We start from the raw sequence: 20,575 nt of genomic DNA on the forward strand, positions 1-20,575 counted from the left end.
CAGAAAGATCTTACCCTAAAGTGATGTAGTGTGTGAAGCATGGTTAAAAAAAAAAATCCTTGTTTCTGTTACTGTGTTATTGTCACTGATAGTCCAAATACACACATCTAGTTTATTTTCAAATTGTGAAAATAGTCTGAAAATGTCTTTCCCACATGTTTTAATTTCAGAGATTAATGTGTTTTCATAGTAACAAAAAAAGCCCCTAATAGAAAAAAATCTACTTGCAAAAGTAAACACATGCTCTTTCTGAAGACACAGATCCATTTAGACAATAATTTGGCTCACTGCATGATACTGAACTCTAATGCTTGAAAAAAATCCGTGTATCTCAAAAAGTCTATGAATTATTCACTTTGAGAACCCACACTTTATTTTGACTTAATGCATGTCTATTTCTGTATCTTTATGAAGTTCAACAGAATTCAATTTAAAATTTCTAATTCAAAATACCAAAGGTGATATTTGTCATATAAAAATATTTAATATACATGCAAAGAATTATACATTGAATGTATTGATCGATCAAGATGATGTGTCAGCATTATTGACAACATCTGCTATGGCTAACTGAAGCCAGAAATGATTTAATTGATGATCTTTGCTGCATCCTACACAAATCATAAAATAAAAACTGCTGCTCAAGCACCTTGCACAAACGCTCATGGCAAACGCTGACAGTGCATGCATAGTCTATATTTGGTGCCATTAGGAAACAGAGACTAGCAAACCTGGTCCACAATGTCGTTTACTTTATCCCGTTCACAGTCCAGGATTACACGCCGTTCTTTTTTTAACTCTAGATCTTGAAAGAGCGATCGGTAGGTCTCATCTTTCTTGTCATTGTTAATGTTTCCCACATTGATGGCAGTCACTTGCCATTTCTTTTCAGCAGCGGAATCCAGCACAGCTTGCAGAGTGGATAGCCCTAGAAGGCAAGTGCAGCAGCGACTGATAAAGGTGCTCTGTGACTCAGAACTGTGCTGTGAGAATTGCAGGTTCACATACTTTTAAGACTGATCTGTGCATCAGCGTTGTGTGAAATGACACAGCATCTAATTTGAAGAGGATCTCTTTTAAATTAAGATAGAACCATTTAAATATTAATTAGAATAATAACTACAAAAGGCTTAAATGCCTAAAATATTTAAAGAAATGTTGAATCCAAGGAAGTTACAGCTATAATCTTCATCAACATCTACTTACGTGCATTTCATTTCAAAAAGTCTTTACTTTAATGCTGTTGTTCTGAGCAAAGGAATCATTGTTTCAGGGAAAAATAATATCCCTTTCTTTCAACTCTCTCAGTTGCCTTGTTTGGATATTACTAAGGTGTAGTATCTGTAATACCTGTGATTTAAGTGAAACCACATATCTTCCTTTCTCCTATAGAAGGGAAACAATTGTTTAGACGATGGTGGTGACCTGTCATCTGACAGCACTACTCTGAAGAAGAACTCATTTTTCATGAAAATTATCAATGTGAGTCTGTGAGTCTAAGAATCAATAATCTCTATGAGGCAGGGTATTTCCTCCTTTTGTTTTCTAGTCACTAATGTTGCTTGTTTCTTTTATTTTACTTTTTAAAGATTTATTTATTTATTGAAAAGGTAGAGTTACAGTGAGAGGGAAAGACAGAGATAGAGATAAAGATGGAGAGGGAGAGGGAGAGGGAAAGAGAGAAATTCTTCTATTTATATGGCTGCAATGGCCAGGGCTGGGCCAAGCCAAAATCTGTAGCCAGACACTTTTTCCAGGTCTTCCACGTGGGTGGCAGGGACCCATGTACTTGAACCACCTTTTGCTGCTTTTCCCAAGCCATAGGCAAGGAGCTGGATCAGAAGTGGAGCAGCTGGCACACAACCATATGGGATGCCAGCATTGCAGGAAGCAGTTAACACACTATGCCACAGTGCTGGCCCCTCTTTTTCTCATTTGCAGCCTTTTTTGTTATTGTTACTGATCTCATAGAGAATAATGTGTTCTGCTATTAACTGTATTTCATTAGCACTCTACCACAAATTTATTTCACTTTTTAGCATAAGACTTGTGGGGAGCAACTCGGACTGGACTGAGTTACTGGAATTAAGACTTATTCTATGCATCTGCTCTCCCACAATATGGCGCTGGGAGAGGAGAAAACAGCTTCTACGCAGCTGCCTCTTGCCAACTTGAGTGGTGACCTCCAGGAGCTGATCCTGCTCCTGATTGGAGGAGAGCAGCGTACTCGGTGTGTGGGCAGCCGAGTTGGGATTGGCGGAAGAGGACTATAAAGGAGGAGAGAGACAACATGCACCAGGAACATCTATCTGAAGGAACACCTGTGCAGCCCCTGAGAGAGCCGGCCGGCGGTGTGCCGCTCCCCTGCGGAAGTGGGGAAAGTGGCCAGGGGGAACCGCCCTTCCACGGAGGTGGAAGGGACAGTAGCCAACCCGGGAAGAACCAGCAGAAAACCCGGGGAGGGCCGAGCAGACGAAAGAACAGCGCAGGGTCCTGTGTCGTTCCTCCACGAAGACGGGGAGCGACAAGACTATTTACTTTTTAAGAAACTTTGTGTATAGTACCATATGAATAGAATATTATTATTATTATTGATTATCTATATATTACCTCACGTTAAGAACTGAGCATGCCAATAGCCAGGAGTTTTATTTACTGAAAAGTCGTAGCTGCAGTTTAGCACTTGGCAAAACAATACTTTAACTTGGGTTTCACATAATTTCTCACAGTCAAAGCAAATTCACTCTTAATAAGATAATGGGCAGTAAGAAACCAAGGCTTTAGAAAGATTTCAGAACTCAATTATATCTTCCTGACTCCAAGAAAGCTTATTATATTTCTATCAAAAGAATATTGTTAGGGCTGGCACTGCCACAGTGCCGGCATCCCATATGGGCGCCAATTTGAGTCCTGGTTACTTCACTTCTGATCCAGCTCTCTGTTATGGCCTAAGAAAGCAGTGGAAGATGGTCCAAGTCCTTGGGAGCCTGCACTCACATGGGAGATCCGGAAGCTCCAGGCTCCTAGCTTTGGATAGGTTCAGCTCCGGCCATTGAGGCCATTTGGGGAGTGACCCAGTGGATGGAAGACCTCTGTTACTCTGCTTCTGCCCTCTGATATTCTGCCTTCCAAGTAAAATAAATACATCTTAAAAAAAAATATTGCCTTTTATCTAAAATATGTAGGATCCTCCTAATGGAATCACATAACCCTAACTTAAATTCTGATACACAATTTTATTTGAAGCTATTTAGTATGACAAGAAATATGTGGCTTTTACATTTTATTAACCACTATTTTGACCTAGGAAACACCACCACTGGATGTAAAACTTTAGAAACCAATATGGGTTCAACATTGACCAAAACGTGTACATGATGAAGCTGGGAGACCTCATGACACCGGAAAGCAAAGAAGTTCTCTAAATCCATCAGTGTATCAGAGGACCAAGCTGCCCATTTGAAGAGGAACTCTTTAAATAAAAATGGGATCATTAAGTATCAATTAGAATAATAACTGCATGAGATATAAATATACAAAACAGTTAAATCTAGGAAATCACCATATTCAGGGATACCCGCTTCTCATGCAGTGTGCCTGGCTGCAACTCCCAGCTCTGCCTGCAACTCCAGCTTCTTGCTCATGTGCATCCCAGGAGGTTTCAGATAACAGCTTAGGTGTTTGGGTGTCTGCCACCCACATGCAAGACCCTGAATGAGCTCCCCGCTCTCAGCTATGGATACTGGCCCAGGCCTGGTTATTACAGGCATTTGAGAAGTGAATCAGAGATGTTTTGCTCTCTTTAACTGTCTTTGGTGAATTTTAAGTAATTAATAAATTATTTTGAAAACTTGTAAATAAAGGAAGTGAAACAAGCATTTTCCTGACTTCCCTATATAAATTATACTCAGAGTCCTAATAAGTTAGAGGGGGATTTTCTTTTGGGAAAGATGCCAGCTAAAATATGATGAGACACGTATTTTAAATGCATGTTCTAAATACAGCTTTAGAACTTATCACCATTTTGTAACATCTGCTGAATTGATGACTAAAGGCAACCAAAATCATCTACTGGTCACAACACAAAAAGAGAGCAGCACAGATTATGTGATTCCAAATGATTATACTCAATAAGATTTATGAATTATCTGTGCCAACAATGTAAACCTGTATCCCACCAAGCTTCTAAATCTACCTACCAATATCTAGGGCCTATATGGCAGAGAGTAATATAATAAGCAACATAGATTTAGGATCATCAACATGTCAGCTGCAAAAAACTGTATTCTAAAAGTCTGGAAAGAAAGATATTATCCAACTGTGATACATGGAACTTGTTTGCATCCTGCTTTGAACAAACAGTGAAAATAAGTTATGATAATAAATTATTATTGTGGTTGGTAATGTTTATTTTGGTTATGAGAATCACTTTTGGAAATTAATGCTGAAACATTTACAACTGAGATTATTTGATATGAGGGATTTGTTTCTAAATAATGCAGGGAGAAGGCAGATATTGTAGATAAAAATATTGCTGGCATATGAGTCACTGAGAAAGCTGGGATCTGTGTTCATATATATTATTCTTTTTATTTTGTTGCTCAAAAAGTTCATGATGAGCATGAAAATAATTTATTTTAAAATGGAAAGTCAAACCTTATAATGAACTTAGGGTCACAAGGACAGAGATGAGAGAGAGATGCTAAAAGCAAAATTTCTTCTATGAGGTCTTAAAACAAAAGAAATAAACAAAAGGGATAATTTAAAGAAACCACCTGCCACTTAACATTTTTTCAGTGTTAAAATTGGAAAAATTTGATTGACAGATACTAAATTACAGCTAGATTAAAAATAAGAAGTTCTGATTTCTATTGCACAGCAGGGTGAAAATTGATGATGTTAATGCTATATTTCTCTCTTTTAAAAAAAGCTAGAAGGTAAAATTTTGGGGTATTTTCACTGTAAAGACATATTAAGTGCTTAAAAATATTAATATATTTACCCTGATTGGAAATTACATAACATACACACATAGCAAAACATCACATTGTATCAAATAAATATGCACAGTTTTTTTTATTTCTGTTAAATTTTTAAGTAATTTAAAAAAAAAACTCAAAACATCATGGGTGACCTATGATTTCCATTCACTATAAGCAAATTAATCCTTCCATCCTATGATTCAAGTCCTCTTCCTGTTTTTCACCATCAGTAGAAACAGAACACACACAGCTGTTCATCATGAGCAGCTCAGTGACTGTCAAGGCACTTCCAAACAGCCATTATGCCCATGCAGCTTTCTCTGCAAGGGTGAGAGAAAACAGCTACATTTCTATACCTCTTCTTTTCTCTAGGCCCTGATTTTTCACATTCCAGCATTCTCTGGTCACCTTCTTAAAGACATTTTATGTCTGTGGATGATGCTGTATATGCTGTCCACATATTATCATACATTAATGAAACGTGAGCTTCCTGTATTATATGCAATACATTATTTCGTTTTCATTTAATTATGAAGTTCACCACATACTAAACATTTCAAGTGGAAATGCCCTTGATATTCTCTTCTGTTTTTTGAATACTCTCATATCAAGAGAAACATTAAATGTAAATGACAATCTGTAACTGGATTTCATCAAGAGATAATACTAAAGCTAAAATGTGTTAGCAGTTCACCTTGTCAAAGAATATGGAAATGATGGATAAACTCAATAAGAATGAATTTAAATAAATGGCTGACTTTCAAACTCACTCATGTGTCAAAAATAACTTACAGTTAGTGTAGATTCTTCATTCTTATAAATTTCAGGATTAATATTTTGTAACCTATTGAATCCAACAAAAATTATATTGATTTATTAAGAAGCAGAACTGCTCAAGTAGTGTTATAGTGGACTTGATAAATTTAGTTTGGTCAGAAGACACTCAATAATATTAAATTACTTCTTAAGGACAGCCAGAGGTAATTCACAATCTGGAAACTGTGATGTGATCTAGCTTGCAGTTTGAAGACAGGGCTGCCCTGTTCTTAGTAATACACTTTCTTAGATTCCTTTTTTTTTTTTTTTCAGCAAAACTAACTAATCTCTTAAACTCCCTTTCAACTTAATTTTGCTCCCAACTAAAGGTGTTGTAATAGCCTGATTGTTTTAAAACAGGACATTTTTATGGAAAAATCACTGCAAAAGTAAGCAATAACCATAAATTCAAAATACAAATTCATGCTGTTTCCAAATTTAGGGAGAAAGTCTTAGCTTGAGATATGCCTCACCCCCTTTCACACAAACTAGCACAGAAGTGTCTTTACATACTCTTTTCCCTCAATACAGAATATAAACTTGTATGGACAATGGGAGATCTATATAAATATTCGTTTATTTAGAGCAATAAGTAAATAGTAGTAATTCAACTCCAACATGCTTATTACTCTACCAGGATATTTAAATTTCTAAACCAGAGAGTGACCTATTATTTTTAGACTACTTAGAACAAAGGAAACTACTGATGCACAAAGATGTTTATATAAAAATAGAAATTAACTATTTTGTGAAATAAATATATTTAAAATACAGTATGTTTTTAATAAAAAGTAAAAAATATAAGTATTGGAAAAGTGATAAGTAAAATGAGAAGTAAATTTTAATATTTTGGAATCTTTTAATGATATATTATCTTTTAATGGTTTTGTGTATATTGATAGCTTTGTGCCATATGATTCTCATTTTTAAAATAATTAGAAATTCATTACATGTATATTCAACATTTCTCATTTTTAATGAAATATGTGTGTAATTATAAAATAGCATAAATTGTGTATTTTTTTATTATTTTTTTTGACAGGCAGAGTGGACAGTGAGAGAGAGAGACAGAGAGAAAGGTCTTCCTTTGCCGTTGGTTCACCCTCCAATGGCCGCCGCGGCCGGCGCACCGCGCTGATCCGATGGCAGGAGCCAGGAGCCAGGTGCTTTTCCTGGTCTCCCATGGGGTGCAGGACCCAAGCACCTGGGCCATCCTCCACTGCACTCCCTGGCCACAGCAGAGGGCTGGCCTGGAAGAGGGGCAACCGGGACAGAATCCGGCGCCCCGACCGGGACTAGAACACGGTGTGCCGGCGCCGCCAGGCGGAGGATTAGCCTAGTGAGCCACGGCGCTGGCCCTAAATTGTGTATTTTTAATTCAGATGTGAACAGTAGCTACCTTGAGTTCAATATCTTAATAGAACTAGAAAGTTAAGTGTAACATTTAGATATTATTAGATAATAATAATAATATCTAAGAGATAGTATTAGATATGATGAATATAGCACTCAATATAGGAATTTCCCTAGAATTATTCAAGTGTTTTGTTTACTGAGAATATGGGATCATTTTATTTCTACAAAAAACAAAAGGTTGAATCTCCTCCTTCTTTTTAAAGTTAAATTCCTTTAGTTAAAGTTTGACTACTGTACAGTGTAAGTACTGCAACAGTGATAACTTGAAATGAATCAGTTATCTAATGGGACTTTAAAAAGTCTTTATTAAAAGATAACCTTTTATAAAATCAATAATATTGCAATGGAATCTAGATGTCTGTAATAACGAAGCTTTTGTGGAGCTGTATTAAAATTTCTCAGTATTCTGAAAAACCCTCAAGAATATTATATAAGCTTAAAATTGAGTTCTCAGCTCTATTGAATTCTCAGATATTTGACTAAAATAAAAAATAGCTGGGTTAAAATATCAAATTGCATTAGTTGTTCATATGCGTGTTGTCACTAACCAGCTATAACTGTATAGCCTACCTGTAAGCTGTTGATCTATCTAAAATCCTTTAGAAGTGTAACTAGCAATGTGTGATGGCCTCATCTTGATCTAATAATAACAATACTGTGAAATAGCACAGAAAAGCCATCTGCCTAAAAATAGGCAAAATCCGAGTGTCTTGGTTTGTACATGAGGAGGTGACATTACAAATAACTATTGCCAAATAGTATATTTCATTCTGACCATGTCTTTCTTCTTAAAAATATTTTCCTTTGTTCCATTTAAAATTCATTGCCCTTATTCATTCTTGCAGGCACAGAAATTAAAATTTATGATCACTAAACCATGGCAGCATGCCTAGGCCAGATTTGATTAACATATATTTCCCTCAGCAGCTTTCTTAGGAAGATCAGAAAAGAAATTTATGATTTGAAAGTATTTTTGTTCTATTCATGACATTTTATTGCAACTGGAATCAAAGTGTTTTCTCTTTAGGGGACAAAGAACATTGCTGGAAATTAAAATCAAAACATAAAGTGATAATAATTAGTTCTGTTTTATCTACTCTTTATAGAGAAGTATTATCTTCTTTATTGACACATTTTAATTGTCTTGATTCATATTTACTAAGTACTTATCAAAGATAAAGCAGTCATATTCTATGCATAGGTAACCTCACTACTCTGTGTTGAGATACCTACCTACTCTTTATGGTGTAAAATTGTGCAGCATTTAGGAAAGGTATTGGGTCAGCAAGGAGCACCAGGCTGTTGCCCCTGGGTCTGGGTCAGTCCTAAAAGGTCACCTGGTAACAGTTTCAGCACACCTGCCACCACAAATGTGATTGAAGATATTTCTGTATAAGAACAGGAAACATCCATGTCCTCCCTCAGGTACCACTGGGATGTAAACCTCGCATTGCTCAGCATGTGGAAGCGAATGGGAATGATTTCATTGCTATCTTAGATAATGAAAGCACGGAACAATTTTAAGCCTTTATCATTTATTTCATAATCAGGGCAGAATGTTGAGAGCCATTTCAAGCTTGGATTCTGTTTTTGTAAATAACACTAATATGTCTAGACTCTTAGAAAAGTAAAGATTATTAGAACATGTGCAACTACATAATCAAGGAGGTATTGATTGCTGCAAACAATAGATTGTTTGAAATTGACATATATAGGGGGCCAGCGCCTTGGCTCACTTGGTTAATCCTCTGCCTGTGGTGCTGGCATCCCATGTCGGCACCGGGTTCTACTTCTGGTTGCTCCTCTTCCAGTTGCCTGGGAGGGAAGTGGAGGATGGCCCAAGTGTTTGGGCCCCTGAACCCACATGGAAGACCAGGAAGAAGCTCCTGGCTTCTGACTTCGGATCAGCACAGCGTCGGCCGTAGCAGCCATTTTGGGAGTGAACCAACGGAAGACCTTTCTCTCTGTCTCTCTCTCTCCCTCTCACTGTCTATAGCTATACCTGTCAAAAATAAATAAATAAATAAATAAATAAAAGAAATTGACATATATAGGTGCTTCAGTTGAGAGATGAAACCATGGAATCCTATGGACCAAGAAATCATAGGTGCATTCTGCAAATCTCTTAACACTAAAGTAAGGATGCCTCATTGAACATTAAGAGAGAATGGGTAGGGGTCAACGCTGTGGCATAACAGGTAAAGCCACCATCTGTCCATCTGCAGAGCTGGCATCCCATATGGGCACCGGTTCAAGTCCAGCTGATTCGGAGTTACACAGAAAGAGAAGGAGAGGTAGAGAGAGAGAGAGGTCTTCCATCTGCTGGTTCACTCCCCAAATGGCTGCAATGGCCAGAGCTGTGCCAATCCAAAGCCAGGACCCAGGAGCTTCCTCTGGGTCTGCCACATGGGTGCAGGGGCCCAAGAACTTGGGCCATCTTCCACTGCCCTCCCAGACCCCTACAGCAGAGAGCTGGATCTGAAGTGGAGCAGCTGGGTCTCGAACCAGCACCCATATGGGATTCCGGTGCTTCAGGCCAGGGCATTAACCCGCTGCTCCACAGTACCAGCCCCAAGCTGATTCACTTCTGATCCAGTTGTCTGCTATGGCCTTGGAAAGCAGTAGAAGATGGCCCAAGTCCTTGGGCCCCTGCATCATCATGGGAGACCAGGAAGAAGCTCCTGGCTCCTAGCTCCTGGCTTTGAATCTGCACAGCTCTGGCTGTTACAGCTATCTGGGGAGTGAACCAGTGGATGGAAGATTTTTCTCTGTCTCTCTCTGCCGTTCTCTGCCTCTGCCTCTCTGTAACTCTGCCTTTTGAATAAATAAAATTAAATCTTTTTAAAAAAGAGAGAGAAAATGGGTGAAGAACCAAAGAAAGATGCTCACATGATGAATGCATGAGTAATTTTTAAATGCAAAATAATGGCAAAACTGTAAAAAATTGCCACTCAGAAAAAATCAGGTAGAAAAATCACATTTCCATGAGCCAAGTAAAACATTACACAAAGGTCATCCTTTGCCATTACCTTGACGGTCTTGAATATTTATCTCTGAAAATAATTTTAAATGAAAGACTTGGGTGATACTGGTCACTTTAAAACAACAGCAGCTACTTGATAATACCTTGAATATCTATCCATAAGGTCACTTTTGCTTTAATATATAATTACTTAATATTATCACTCTAACGTTCTTCTCTCAACACATGCACTCAACTCAAATCAATTTCTATAATTTAACAAATGGAAATTATCTCATCACTCTAGTTTCATTTAATTTTCTGGAGTATTAATAAAGATTTTAAAATGCCCCAGATTCTTTTCCCAAGTACATAAGTTCATCCGTCTTCACCTTTTAATTCCCCAGAGCTGGCTCTCTGAGCATCACACTTCACATACTAGAGTTTCTCGTTTTCTATCTGTGTCAGCTGTTGTCTACTTAAATTTTCTCAAGAGTTCAGTTTTAACTGGAGGGAGAAATAGCAAGGGTAGCGGTATGTTTCTGAACCAAAGATGTCGTCTTCAACCTTGTCAGACAATAAAGAGAATACATCTTCTAATCCTTTAACTTAGCAAGCAAGACCCAGCTAGTAATATCATCTCAAACTAAAAACACAAATGTTTAACATGTTTCTTTGTTAATACTGCTTACTAAGCATCAACTTTGTTTCTAGCAACATGTAAAACACTAGGCACCAGTTATGAATGGTACAACTAGCATTTTAAGCACAACTTGGGCATTGGCTTCCTTATTATAATCAGATACCTAAATTTTAAAAAATTAATGATTATCTTCAGCATCTAAAATAGTACCTGAAACATAGCAGGAGCTGAATAATCAGGTTTTTAAAAAATTATTATACACACACACACATATATATTTATTTATTTATCTGAAAGGAAGAAAGAAAAAGAGAGAAAGAGACAAAGACCTCACATCTGCTGGTTCATTCCACAAGTGCCTGCAATGGGCAGATCTGGGTATCCCATGTGGGTGTCAGGACACAATACTTGCACCATTGCCTGCTCCCTCCCAAGGTGAATCTGGCAGGAAGCTGAAATCAGGAGCAGAGCTGGGACAGACACCCCGGCACTCCAATATGGGATGCAGGTGCCCAACCATTATTTAATCACTAGGTTAAATGCTTGCCCCTGAGTAAGCAGTTTTAAGAAATGAAGAAAGGAGCCAGCGCCGTGGCTCACTAGGCTAATCCTCTGCCTTGCGGCGCTGACACACCAGGTTCTAGTCCCGGTCGGGGTGCCGGATTCTGTCCCGGTTGCCCCTCTTCCAGGCCAGCTCTCTGCTGTGGCCCGGGAGGGCAGTGGAGGATGGCCCAAGTACTTGGGCCCTGCACCCCATGGGAGACCAGGAAAAGCACCTGGCTCCTGGCTTCGGATTGGCGCAATGCACCGGCCGCGGCGGCCATTGGAGGGTGAACCAATGGCAAAGGAAGACCTTTCTTTCTGTCTCTCTCTCTCTGTCCACTCTGTCAAAAAAAAAAAAAAATGAAGAAAGGAAAGAAGAAATGAAGGGAGGGAGGAGGGAGGGAGAGTGGAAAATAATTAATTCATTTATTCAAAAGGAAGAGGGACAGAAAGAGTGGAAGAACTGGATCTTCCATCTGCTGGTTCACTCCCCAAATGGCAATGCCCTGGGCTGTGCTGGATAAAGCTGAGAGCCAGGAACTCCATCTGTGTCTTCCACACACTGAGGGCAGGAGCACAAGTACTTGGACCATCTTACACTGCCCTCCCAGGTGCATCAGCAGGCAGCTGAGTGGGAGGCATGGCAGCCAGGATTTGAACTCACACTCATACAGAACGCTGGCATCACAGGTAGTAACTTAACCCACTGCTCCTTAACACAGGCCCTATTATAAGCAGTTCTTGAGTGACAGAATGAACACTACTCTTCATTACAAAGTCCTGTGAAGGAAGCTATTGCTTTGAGAGAACAACCATATGGCAGACATCCCTGAGGAAATGGTATATAAACTCAGTGGTCAAGTAGGAGTAAGAATTAGAGATATTACAGAAATTTGAGAAAGTAAAAGGAGGTCAAATGGGATGTATGTAGTGACTGTGTAAGACAACAGAATGTACTAGACAGTTAGGCAAGAACCAGGTGTTAAAAGGCCTAAAGCAATACAAAGATTTTTCTATTTTATCCCCCATTATAAAGAGAAGCTATTTGAAGTGTTTTAAACAAGAAGAGATGTGGCAAAAAATTCATAATTTTGGATAATTCACGAAAAATGGATTGAAGAGACAAGTGTGGAATTGGAGAGATTAGAGACTGAGCATGTGATGGAGGCTTGGTTTGGGGTTGGCAACTTAAAATAAAGTATCTAGATATAAAATATACTTAAGTAGTAAAAATTACTTCAGTAAGATGCAAGAGTGGGCAATTATTTAAAATTCACCAAAATTTCAGGCTAGCTTTTAGAAAAAGAAATTCTTTATTTTAGTGCAAGTGTAACAGAAAGACTGAGAGAGAGCACCCATCTGCTGGTTCACTCCCCAGATGTACACAACAGTGGGGATTAGAATTATGTCAAAGCCAGAATCAGAAACTAAGTCTGGCTGTCCCATGTAGGTGGCAGAAGCCCAATTATTAAACCTTTATCGCTGCATTGAGAGCAGGCTAGAGGCAGAAGCCAGAGCTGGCACTTGATCCCAGACACTCCAATTTGGGATGTGGCCATCTTAACTGGGGTCTTAGCCACTGATCTAAATGCCCAACCTTCAGGCTAGTCTTTTGTTTGTTTGTTTCTTTCTTTCTTTCTAGATTATTTATTTATCTGTTTTTTTTTAACTTTTATTTAATGAATATAAATTCGCAAAGTACAGCTTATGGATTACAATGGCTTCCCCCCCATAACTTCCCTCCCATTTCAGGCTAGTCTTAAAACAGAGTACTAAAGGAGTTAGCAGAGAGCAAGAAGAAAGACTAAAAGCCATTTAATATGCTCAGATTTATAAGCTCTTTTATCAACACTAACAAGAAGTATGCTTCAGAATCCATCCAGCACATTGAAATTCCTATTTAGTCTAAATGGGTCTCTGTCTTAATTTTTCATTCTTGATGGGAGTAGCAAAGCACTCCCTTCTCAAAGCAGGGACAGGAAGTTGGTGACACAGCAATTTCTCCTCGGCTGCTGAAGTGCTGACTGGCATTTCCACCAGTGTTCTCACTCCCAATCTAGGAGGATGGGGCAGAGAATTAGACACATAAGCTCAAGTGCGCCTGACTCAGGGTTGCTCCAGCAAATGACTACAAAAATGATCAATGGAGAATTGATGGATGGCCAGGTCTTTTCTAGTCTGCCTTCACAGGTTAACAAGATGCCCTATCTTGGTTGAAGCAGACTTCTGGCTTTCAATTGATCTCTTAAATGTCCCAGAAGCAGGCTGCTGAAGGAAGTGCAGCACGGTACTTAGGTCCTCAGAATCTAGGACTTGTTAACTCTTTTGACTCATGCTATGCAGAAAAATGGACATATGAACATACACACAAAACACCTCATACATTTTACGGATTACACAGACCCACCAAAACCTGACCATGGATCCAAGAATGGTTAAGATCATCTGAGATCCTATAACATGTAAGTCAAGTAATTTTGCTGATTCTACACTTTACTATAAGGGACATGAGAAAAAAAGAAGAATTTAGTATAATGGGTCAAGACTGGCATGTAATCAAAATACCTCATCAGAAGCAAACATGAAATCGCGTAAAGAGCATGAGTCCTGTTTCAGAGACCCTTTGTTCAGGATGAACCACATATGAGTGGATCATGAGCAAACCTTTCAAATGCTTGAGATTCAGGGGTTTTACTTTACAGCAGAGTTAATAATGATGCTGATAAGGTTAATAGCTATAAATCACTGTAAACGTTTTTTATCTATTTATTTACATTTTACTTAAGTCACTTCATTGATTATGAGTAGTCATACAGTCATCTTAAGATCTCAGTGGCTGATGTCAGAAATTTCTTTTTATGTTATAATTGAACATTTGAGGATCAGATTAAAATGGTCTATCTGTAAACCCGTGGCTTTTGTTGTTGTTTTACTTCAGATGTGTTTCCCAGTTTTCAAACTGCATTATTAATTTACACATCAAAATTAAACCAAATCCCAGTGGAAAGAAGGGGCCATCAAAGAAGGAGGTAACTTTCTCTGAAGGAAGGAGAGAACTTCCACTTTGGCCTTGTCTAAATAAGGTCAGAGTTTGTGAACTCAAGAGGCTTCCATAGCCTTGGAAGCTCATGACAAGAGCCTCGGGTGATTACTGATGTCATAAATAAGAGTGTCAATTGTTAAATCAACAATGGGAGTCACTGTGCACTTGCTCCCCGTGTAGGACCTCTGTCCTTAATGTGTTGTACTATGAGAATTAATGGTAAAGCTAATCTTCAAACAGCATTTTATACTTTGTGTGTCTGTGTGGGTGCAAACTGTTGAAATCTTTACTCAGTATAGAGTAGATCTTCTGTATATAAAGATAATTAAAAATGAATCTTAATGAAGAATGGGATGGGATGGGATGGGATGGGAGAGGGAGTAGGAGATGGGATGGTTTGTGGGTGGGAGGGTGGTTATGGGGGGAAGAACTGCTATAATCAAAAAGTTGTACTTTTGAAATTTATTTATTAAATAAAAGTTTTCTATGAAAAAATGAAACCAAATGATCTTTAAACATTAACACAGGTTTATAGCCCCATAACATCACACTGAGGTGTCACAGTTAGGTGTTGAACTTGACTCATTACAGAGAGAGAGAAAATTACCACTTACCTCTGTCACTGTCATACAGGTATGCAAACTTGTCCCATTGATAGTATTCAATCAAACTAAGGAGTGCTCCTTTGAGGTCAGGTCTCATTTGAATAACAAATGGATGCGTGCCATCTGTTGGGAAGCTGGGAGTGATGAAGGAGACATGGAGAGTTCCACAAAATGATGTGATGGTGTTTACCGACTTCTTGTCATAAAATCCAAAGATAGCATAGACTCCTCTTGAAAACTGGGAGCAGACTAGAAGAGGGAAAACAGGAAGGATAAATCATTGTAATTAGCACAGAATCATATGGATTTGCTTGAAACTTAATGTCCTTTTGTATAAATTCAAAATCACTAATACACTGAAAGAAATATAGAGCTTATATTGGTCATCAAAATATATGAGCACACCTTAAGGACTTTTTAAGGACTTCAAATAATTATAAGGCATAAGAATAATATTTCCTCTGGCGATGATGAAAATGCTTTGGAGCCAGCTAGGGGTGACAGCTGTGCAACATTGTCAACGTACTAAATTGTACTGAGTCACATGCTTTAAAACAGCTAGCTTAATGTTACATGAATTTCACCTCAACTTAAAACATTTAAACTAAAACTATAATATTTCTATATACATAATGCATGCATTATTATTTAACAAACCTCATAAACATACTTTAGAAAAGACACATAAAAATGTGCAAGGAAAAAATTGTTAGTTAACAAACTAGTTACCCGAAACTTATATCCACTCATACCAACTCACTCCCTATAAAATCTGATATCTTTGAAAGGCTTATTGTATTTAAGATGCTTTTATATTAGAAAATCAATATGCTTCCAGAGAATTCTAATGCTGACCAAAATCTCTTTAAGAGAGGTAAATGGCCCAATAGCATAATACATTCAGAGACATGTCAGCTGAAAGAGACATCTCCCACTTTGGGTCACTAAGTCAAACAGGGATTCAATGAACTTCATCATTCTTAATTTGTATCTTTCCCATGGACCTAACTTGTCCTTATGTCCCACTATATATGAAACCAAGAATATTACTGAGGTATCTTTACCAAAGACCATTATTCTTCACAAAATAATGATGCTGTATTTGAAAGTTCCCACTGCACCATAACCTTTCATCCTCTTTTAATATTTGTATTTCAGTGATTGGCATATGATGCTACCTTCTCCGATCCCCTTACCCAAACCCAGTGTATCACCATGTCATGATCATTGTAATATCTGAATATACACAAAAGTTGCCTGTTTATTTTTCTATTTATTCCAGCCATCCAAGTTCACTGACAGCATATATCTATACCATGCTTGGTATGCGCCTGGCATGTTCTCTGGCATATTAACTCATTTCTTTCTCATTATAACCCTTGAAGTGGAAGCATTATTGCTCCCAATTTGTGGTTGCGAAAATTAGCACATAGAGTGATTAAGTGTCTTATGCACATCATCCAACTAGTAAATGACAAATTCTGACTCAAACCTAGGCAGTGGAGATCTAGAATCCATGCCTTTATCTATGGGTAGCAGTGCTTTTCTTATATGGATTGGTAGACTTTCTGCCTGACTCTCCTCCCTCTTCCACTTCTATTCCTTTCATTCAATTTATGATATCATCAGAATGATCTTCTGAAACATAAATCTTTTTAAACTTCTTTGAAAAGTAAAAATTTTAAGACATGGCCAAGTGCAGTGGCATAGTGGGTAAAGCTGCTGCCTGCAGTGTCCGCATCCAATATGGGCGACGGTCAGACACCCAGCTGCTCCTCTTACAGTCCAGCTCTCTGCTATGGCCTGGGAAAGTAGGGGAGGATGGCCCAAGTGCTTGGGCCCCTGCACCCACGTGGGAGATCAAAAAGAAGCTCCTGGATCCTGGCTTTGGATCAAACCAGCTCATGCTGGCTGTTGCAGCCATTTGGGGAGTTAACCAGAGGATGGAAGGCCTCTCTCTCTCTCTCTCTCTGCCTCTGTAACTCTGCCTTTCTAATAAATAAATCAATCTTTAAAAAATAATGATAAGACAGATTCCCATAACACTCTATAGACACCATCCACAGCATAGGCTTACAGTTACTGATTCAGGTCTATCACAAGGCTTTGAATGAAAAAACAATAAATGATATTCCTCCATTCCAATGGTCTTTTCAATCCAAATCACAAAATAGCACAATATGACAACATAGAATATAGTATTATCACTTAAAATTAATCTACCCTGTTTGAATGATTAGACCAATACAATCCTCTTTTATTTTTTTAACAAAATAGGTGACTTGACAAAAACAATTTTTTTCATCAAGGAACATTGCTAAAATATATGCACTTTCTAATAGCCAATCTCAGAGAACCAATATAGGCTATAATTTTTAGCAATTCTTTTATGATATGAATTCAAAGGATAGCAAGATTGTCCATTTATTTGAGAGACCTTTATTCAGAAAAGATTTTCATTTTCTTTAAATATTCTGATATTCAACTCACTCCTCTCTAACATAAGATGTTTTCTGAGAGCTCTATGCCCTAATCTATCAATGGGAATCTTTTCCTTTATTACCAGTCTTCTGTAGAATTGACTGTTAAATCTCAGCAACTGAAAGCATTTTTACATTTATTTTATACTTCAACATAAAGCAAAGACAAGATTACTGATTTTATTCATATCCATGTTTCTTGCTCTTCTCTGGGTACAGAAGTTGAAAATAATCTTCAATACGTTTAAAACCTATATCCATTAGTCACATACATGAAAAGAAAACTTTCATTGTTAAAAAGCTTTTAGGCAAACTCTACAGTGATTTCTTACTTTATACAGGTACATATGTGCACTGATGTATATATCTTAAATTTGTTCAGATTTTTGTTAAAGCTTAGATCTTAAATTGATGATTCCATGTGACATATGAAAAGAGAGAATTGCTATAAAGTTTTCTCTGGGTATATTTTATTTCATTTCGTGTAAAGCATTGGCATGTCATCCAGATACGATAGGAGTATCATGCCATGTGATTTATTAACAAGACCTTTTCTCATCTTACGTGAAGCAGCTTCTGCAGTGGAAAGAGCCAGCACAGTATAAGCAGGATGCTTGATAAAGGATGCCACTGTTTGAATACACAGGCAAGCATAATAAGGAGCCATACCTTTCATTTTCCATTTGTCTTAGACTCTGGAGTGAGTTGTCAAGGGACCTTATGCTTATCACAGCCATCTGGAAAGCCTGGCTCAGGCCCAACAACAGGCACAAGCTGTACAAAACTTCCTAAGAAAGTACAGTTCCCCTAACTCAGAAGGCACTTTCCCCACCACCTCCTCCAAGGAAATTCAGCTAATTTGCCAATGAACAGAATTTGACTACATTAGCTGTTACCTTCGGCCTTTCTCAGTCTCCCTCCATCCTTTATCACTCCATGGCATATATTCAATTGTTTGTCTATAAATTTGATTTTTTATGTTTCTCTCTTAATGTCCCCTTACTACATAATAATAGCCATTTGGTCAACATATCCCATTTCTCTCTCTTTACCTTAGGTCAGTCACAGATTTTTGTCTCCAAGTATGAGCAGGATGTCATTGAGCCTAGCAACAATGAAGAAAGAGTAATAATGAGGGCCTAAGCTAAGGTATTCTGATTATCCAATTGACAGTGACTATGTGAAGATGAAAAACTTGATGCTATGCTTTTGATTTTATTTTTTAATTATTTTATTTATTTATTTGAAAGGCAGAGTTGGAGAGAGAGAGAGAGACATCTTCCATCTGCTAGTTCACTTCCAAAATGGGCACAAATGCCAGGGCTGAGCCAGAGAGAAGCCAAGAGCCTGGTACTACAATCTGGTCTTCCATGTGGGAAGCAGGGACCCAAGCATTCAGAGCCACATTCCACTGCTTTCCCAGGCGTATTAGCAGGGCACTGGATTGGAAGTGGAACAGCCAGGACTCTAACAGGCTGCTCATTCAGGATGCCAGTGTTGTAGGCAGTGGCTTAACCTGCTACGCCACAATACTAGACCCCGTGCTATGCTTCTAACACTCTAACCCCAAATATCCAAGACTGCAAGCTAATATTGATATTCCCTCCAAATAATGAGGTACTACAAGAAGTTCATGGAAAATTTGAATTAAAATAAAGTTTATTTGAGCACAGAAAATTTTGTAATTTTTGTATAGTTTTGTCATGGTATGTATTTTCTATTAAATTTCTATAAAGTTCTAACATAGCATTGATACAGGAGTCTTTTGCCAAATCATCCATGAAAATAATCACCCATGAAAATTACTGTTCCATGATTAGAAGAGAAATTATTCATTTCATTTTCATCTCTACCTTATTCCACAGTGATACCTCCAAAACTAAAGCCATGACCTAACTTAGATCTATCCTGTAAACTGGAAGGTTTATTACTACTGAGAATATCAACATAATGTGTGTATGAGTTTAAGATATATTTATTTAATTGAAAGAGTTATGGGATGAGGGAAATACAGAGAAAGGGAGAGACTTCTTCCATCTGCTGGTTCACTTCCCAAATGGCCACAATTGCTGGGGCCAGGCCAGGCTGAAAACAGGACCATGGAACTCCATCCAGGTTTCAGACATGGGTGCAGGGTACTAAGTACTTGGGCCATCTTCCACCACTTTCCCAGGCACATTAGTAGGGAGCTGGATAGAAGGTGGAGTAGCTAGGAATCAAACCAGCACCAATATGGAATGCTAATGTCACAAGCAGTGACTTAACCCATTGTGCCACAATGCTGAAAACCAAAGATTTTTGAAAATGAATTACACAATACCAGCATATTATATAGATCTCTGTATGCTGTAAGTCACCTCTGGAGAGAGAAGAAGAAAAACAAAGCCTCGATTTGACCTCCAACTTCATGACCCATATAATTGCACACTGTAGACCACTATTATAGGCACTGGAATAATTATACTGTTTAATATTAGAATTGTTTTTATGTTTTTAGACTTTCTCCTGATTGCAAAGAAGCAAAGATGCTCTCACTGAATTCAATTCGAATTAAATATTTAATAGCAACTTTGAGAAACTCAGCAAAGGAAAGTCCTTCTCAAAGACACTTTGGGTCAAACAGCAGAAATGCTAATCTCCTGGGTGTAAGCAACTTGCTGATTATTTCACTTTTTATTTCAACCCCAGATGATATAAGCCAATAACAATGCTGATGGTGCATCTAACACATCTTTTTCTCTTGGATTGTTCTGCTCATTTGTGCTGTTAATGCAGCATGCATGATACAGTCTGGGGAGCTTCAGTAGAGAGGTGGAAGAATTGGTGGTGATTTACTTCAATTCACGTATTTTATATTTACCAATCCCCAATCACTTCAGCGAAACAGCATAAGCCACTTCATGAGCAAAAATGGCTACAGCCCCTTGCAGCCAACACAGGCTCTGGTGACAGCATAGCATCAAGGCAGGCTGACTTGAAAATACGGAGAAAACAGCTCGCTCTCCACTTCACCACTAAACTCCTGACATTGGTTCTTCGCACACTTTGATGCTGAGGTTGGTATTGAAATTTGCCTGTCATTGAT

General features: G+C 38.1%; 1 protein-coding gene across 6 annotated transcripts in view; it reads right to left on the minus strand.

Annotated features, from left to right (window-relative positions):
* Nucleotides 1-20,575, minus strand: part of GRIA2 (glutamate ionotropic receptor AMPA type subunit 2) — a 166,745-nt gene that overhangs the window by 58,908 nt on the left and 87,262 nt on the right. For all 6 annotated transcript variants that reach the window (XR_011378192.1, XR_007909322.2, XM_051819909.2 and 3 more), the window contains exons 3-4: nt 15,020-15,259; nt 732-928 (exon numbers count right to left, since the gene is read on the minus strand). Coding sequence is in view for 4 of the 6 variants with exons in the window: in XM_051819909.2 (XP_051675869.1) it covers nt 732-928; nt 15,020-15,259 (437 nt within the window). In the remaining 2 variants the exon portion in view is untranslated. The remainder of the gene's footprint in view (nt 1-731; nt 929-15,019; nt 15,260-20,575) is intronic.

Source organism: Oryctolagus cuniculus, chromosome 8 (assembly GCF_964237555.1).
Source record: "Oryctolagus cuniculus chromosome 8, mOryCun1.1, whole genome shotgun sequence".
In the NCBI taxonomy this organism is placed as follows: domain Eukaryota; kingdom Metazoa; phylum Chordata; class Mammalia; order Lagomorpha; family Leporidae; genus Oryctolagus; species Oryctolagus cuniculus.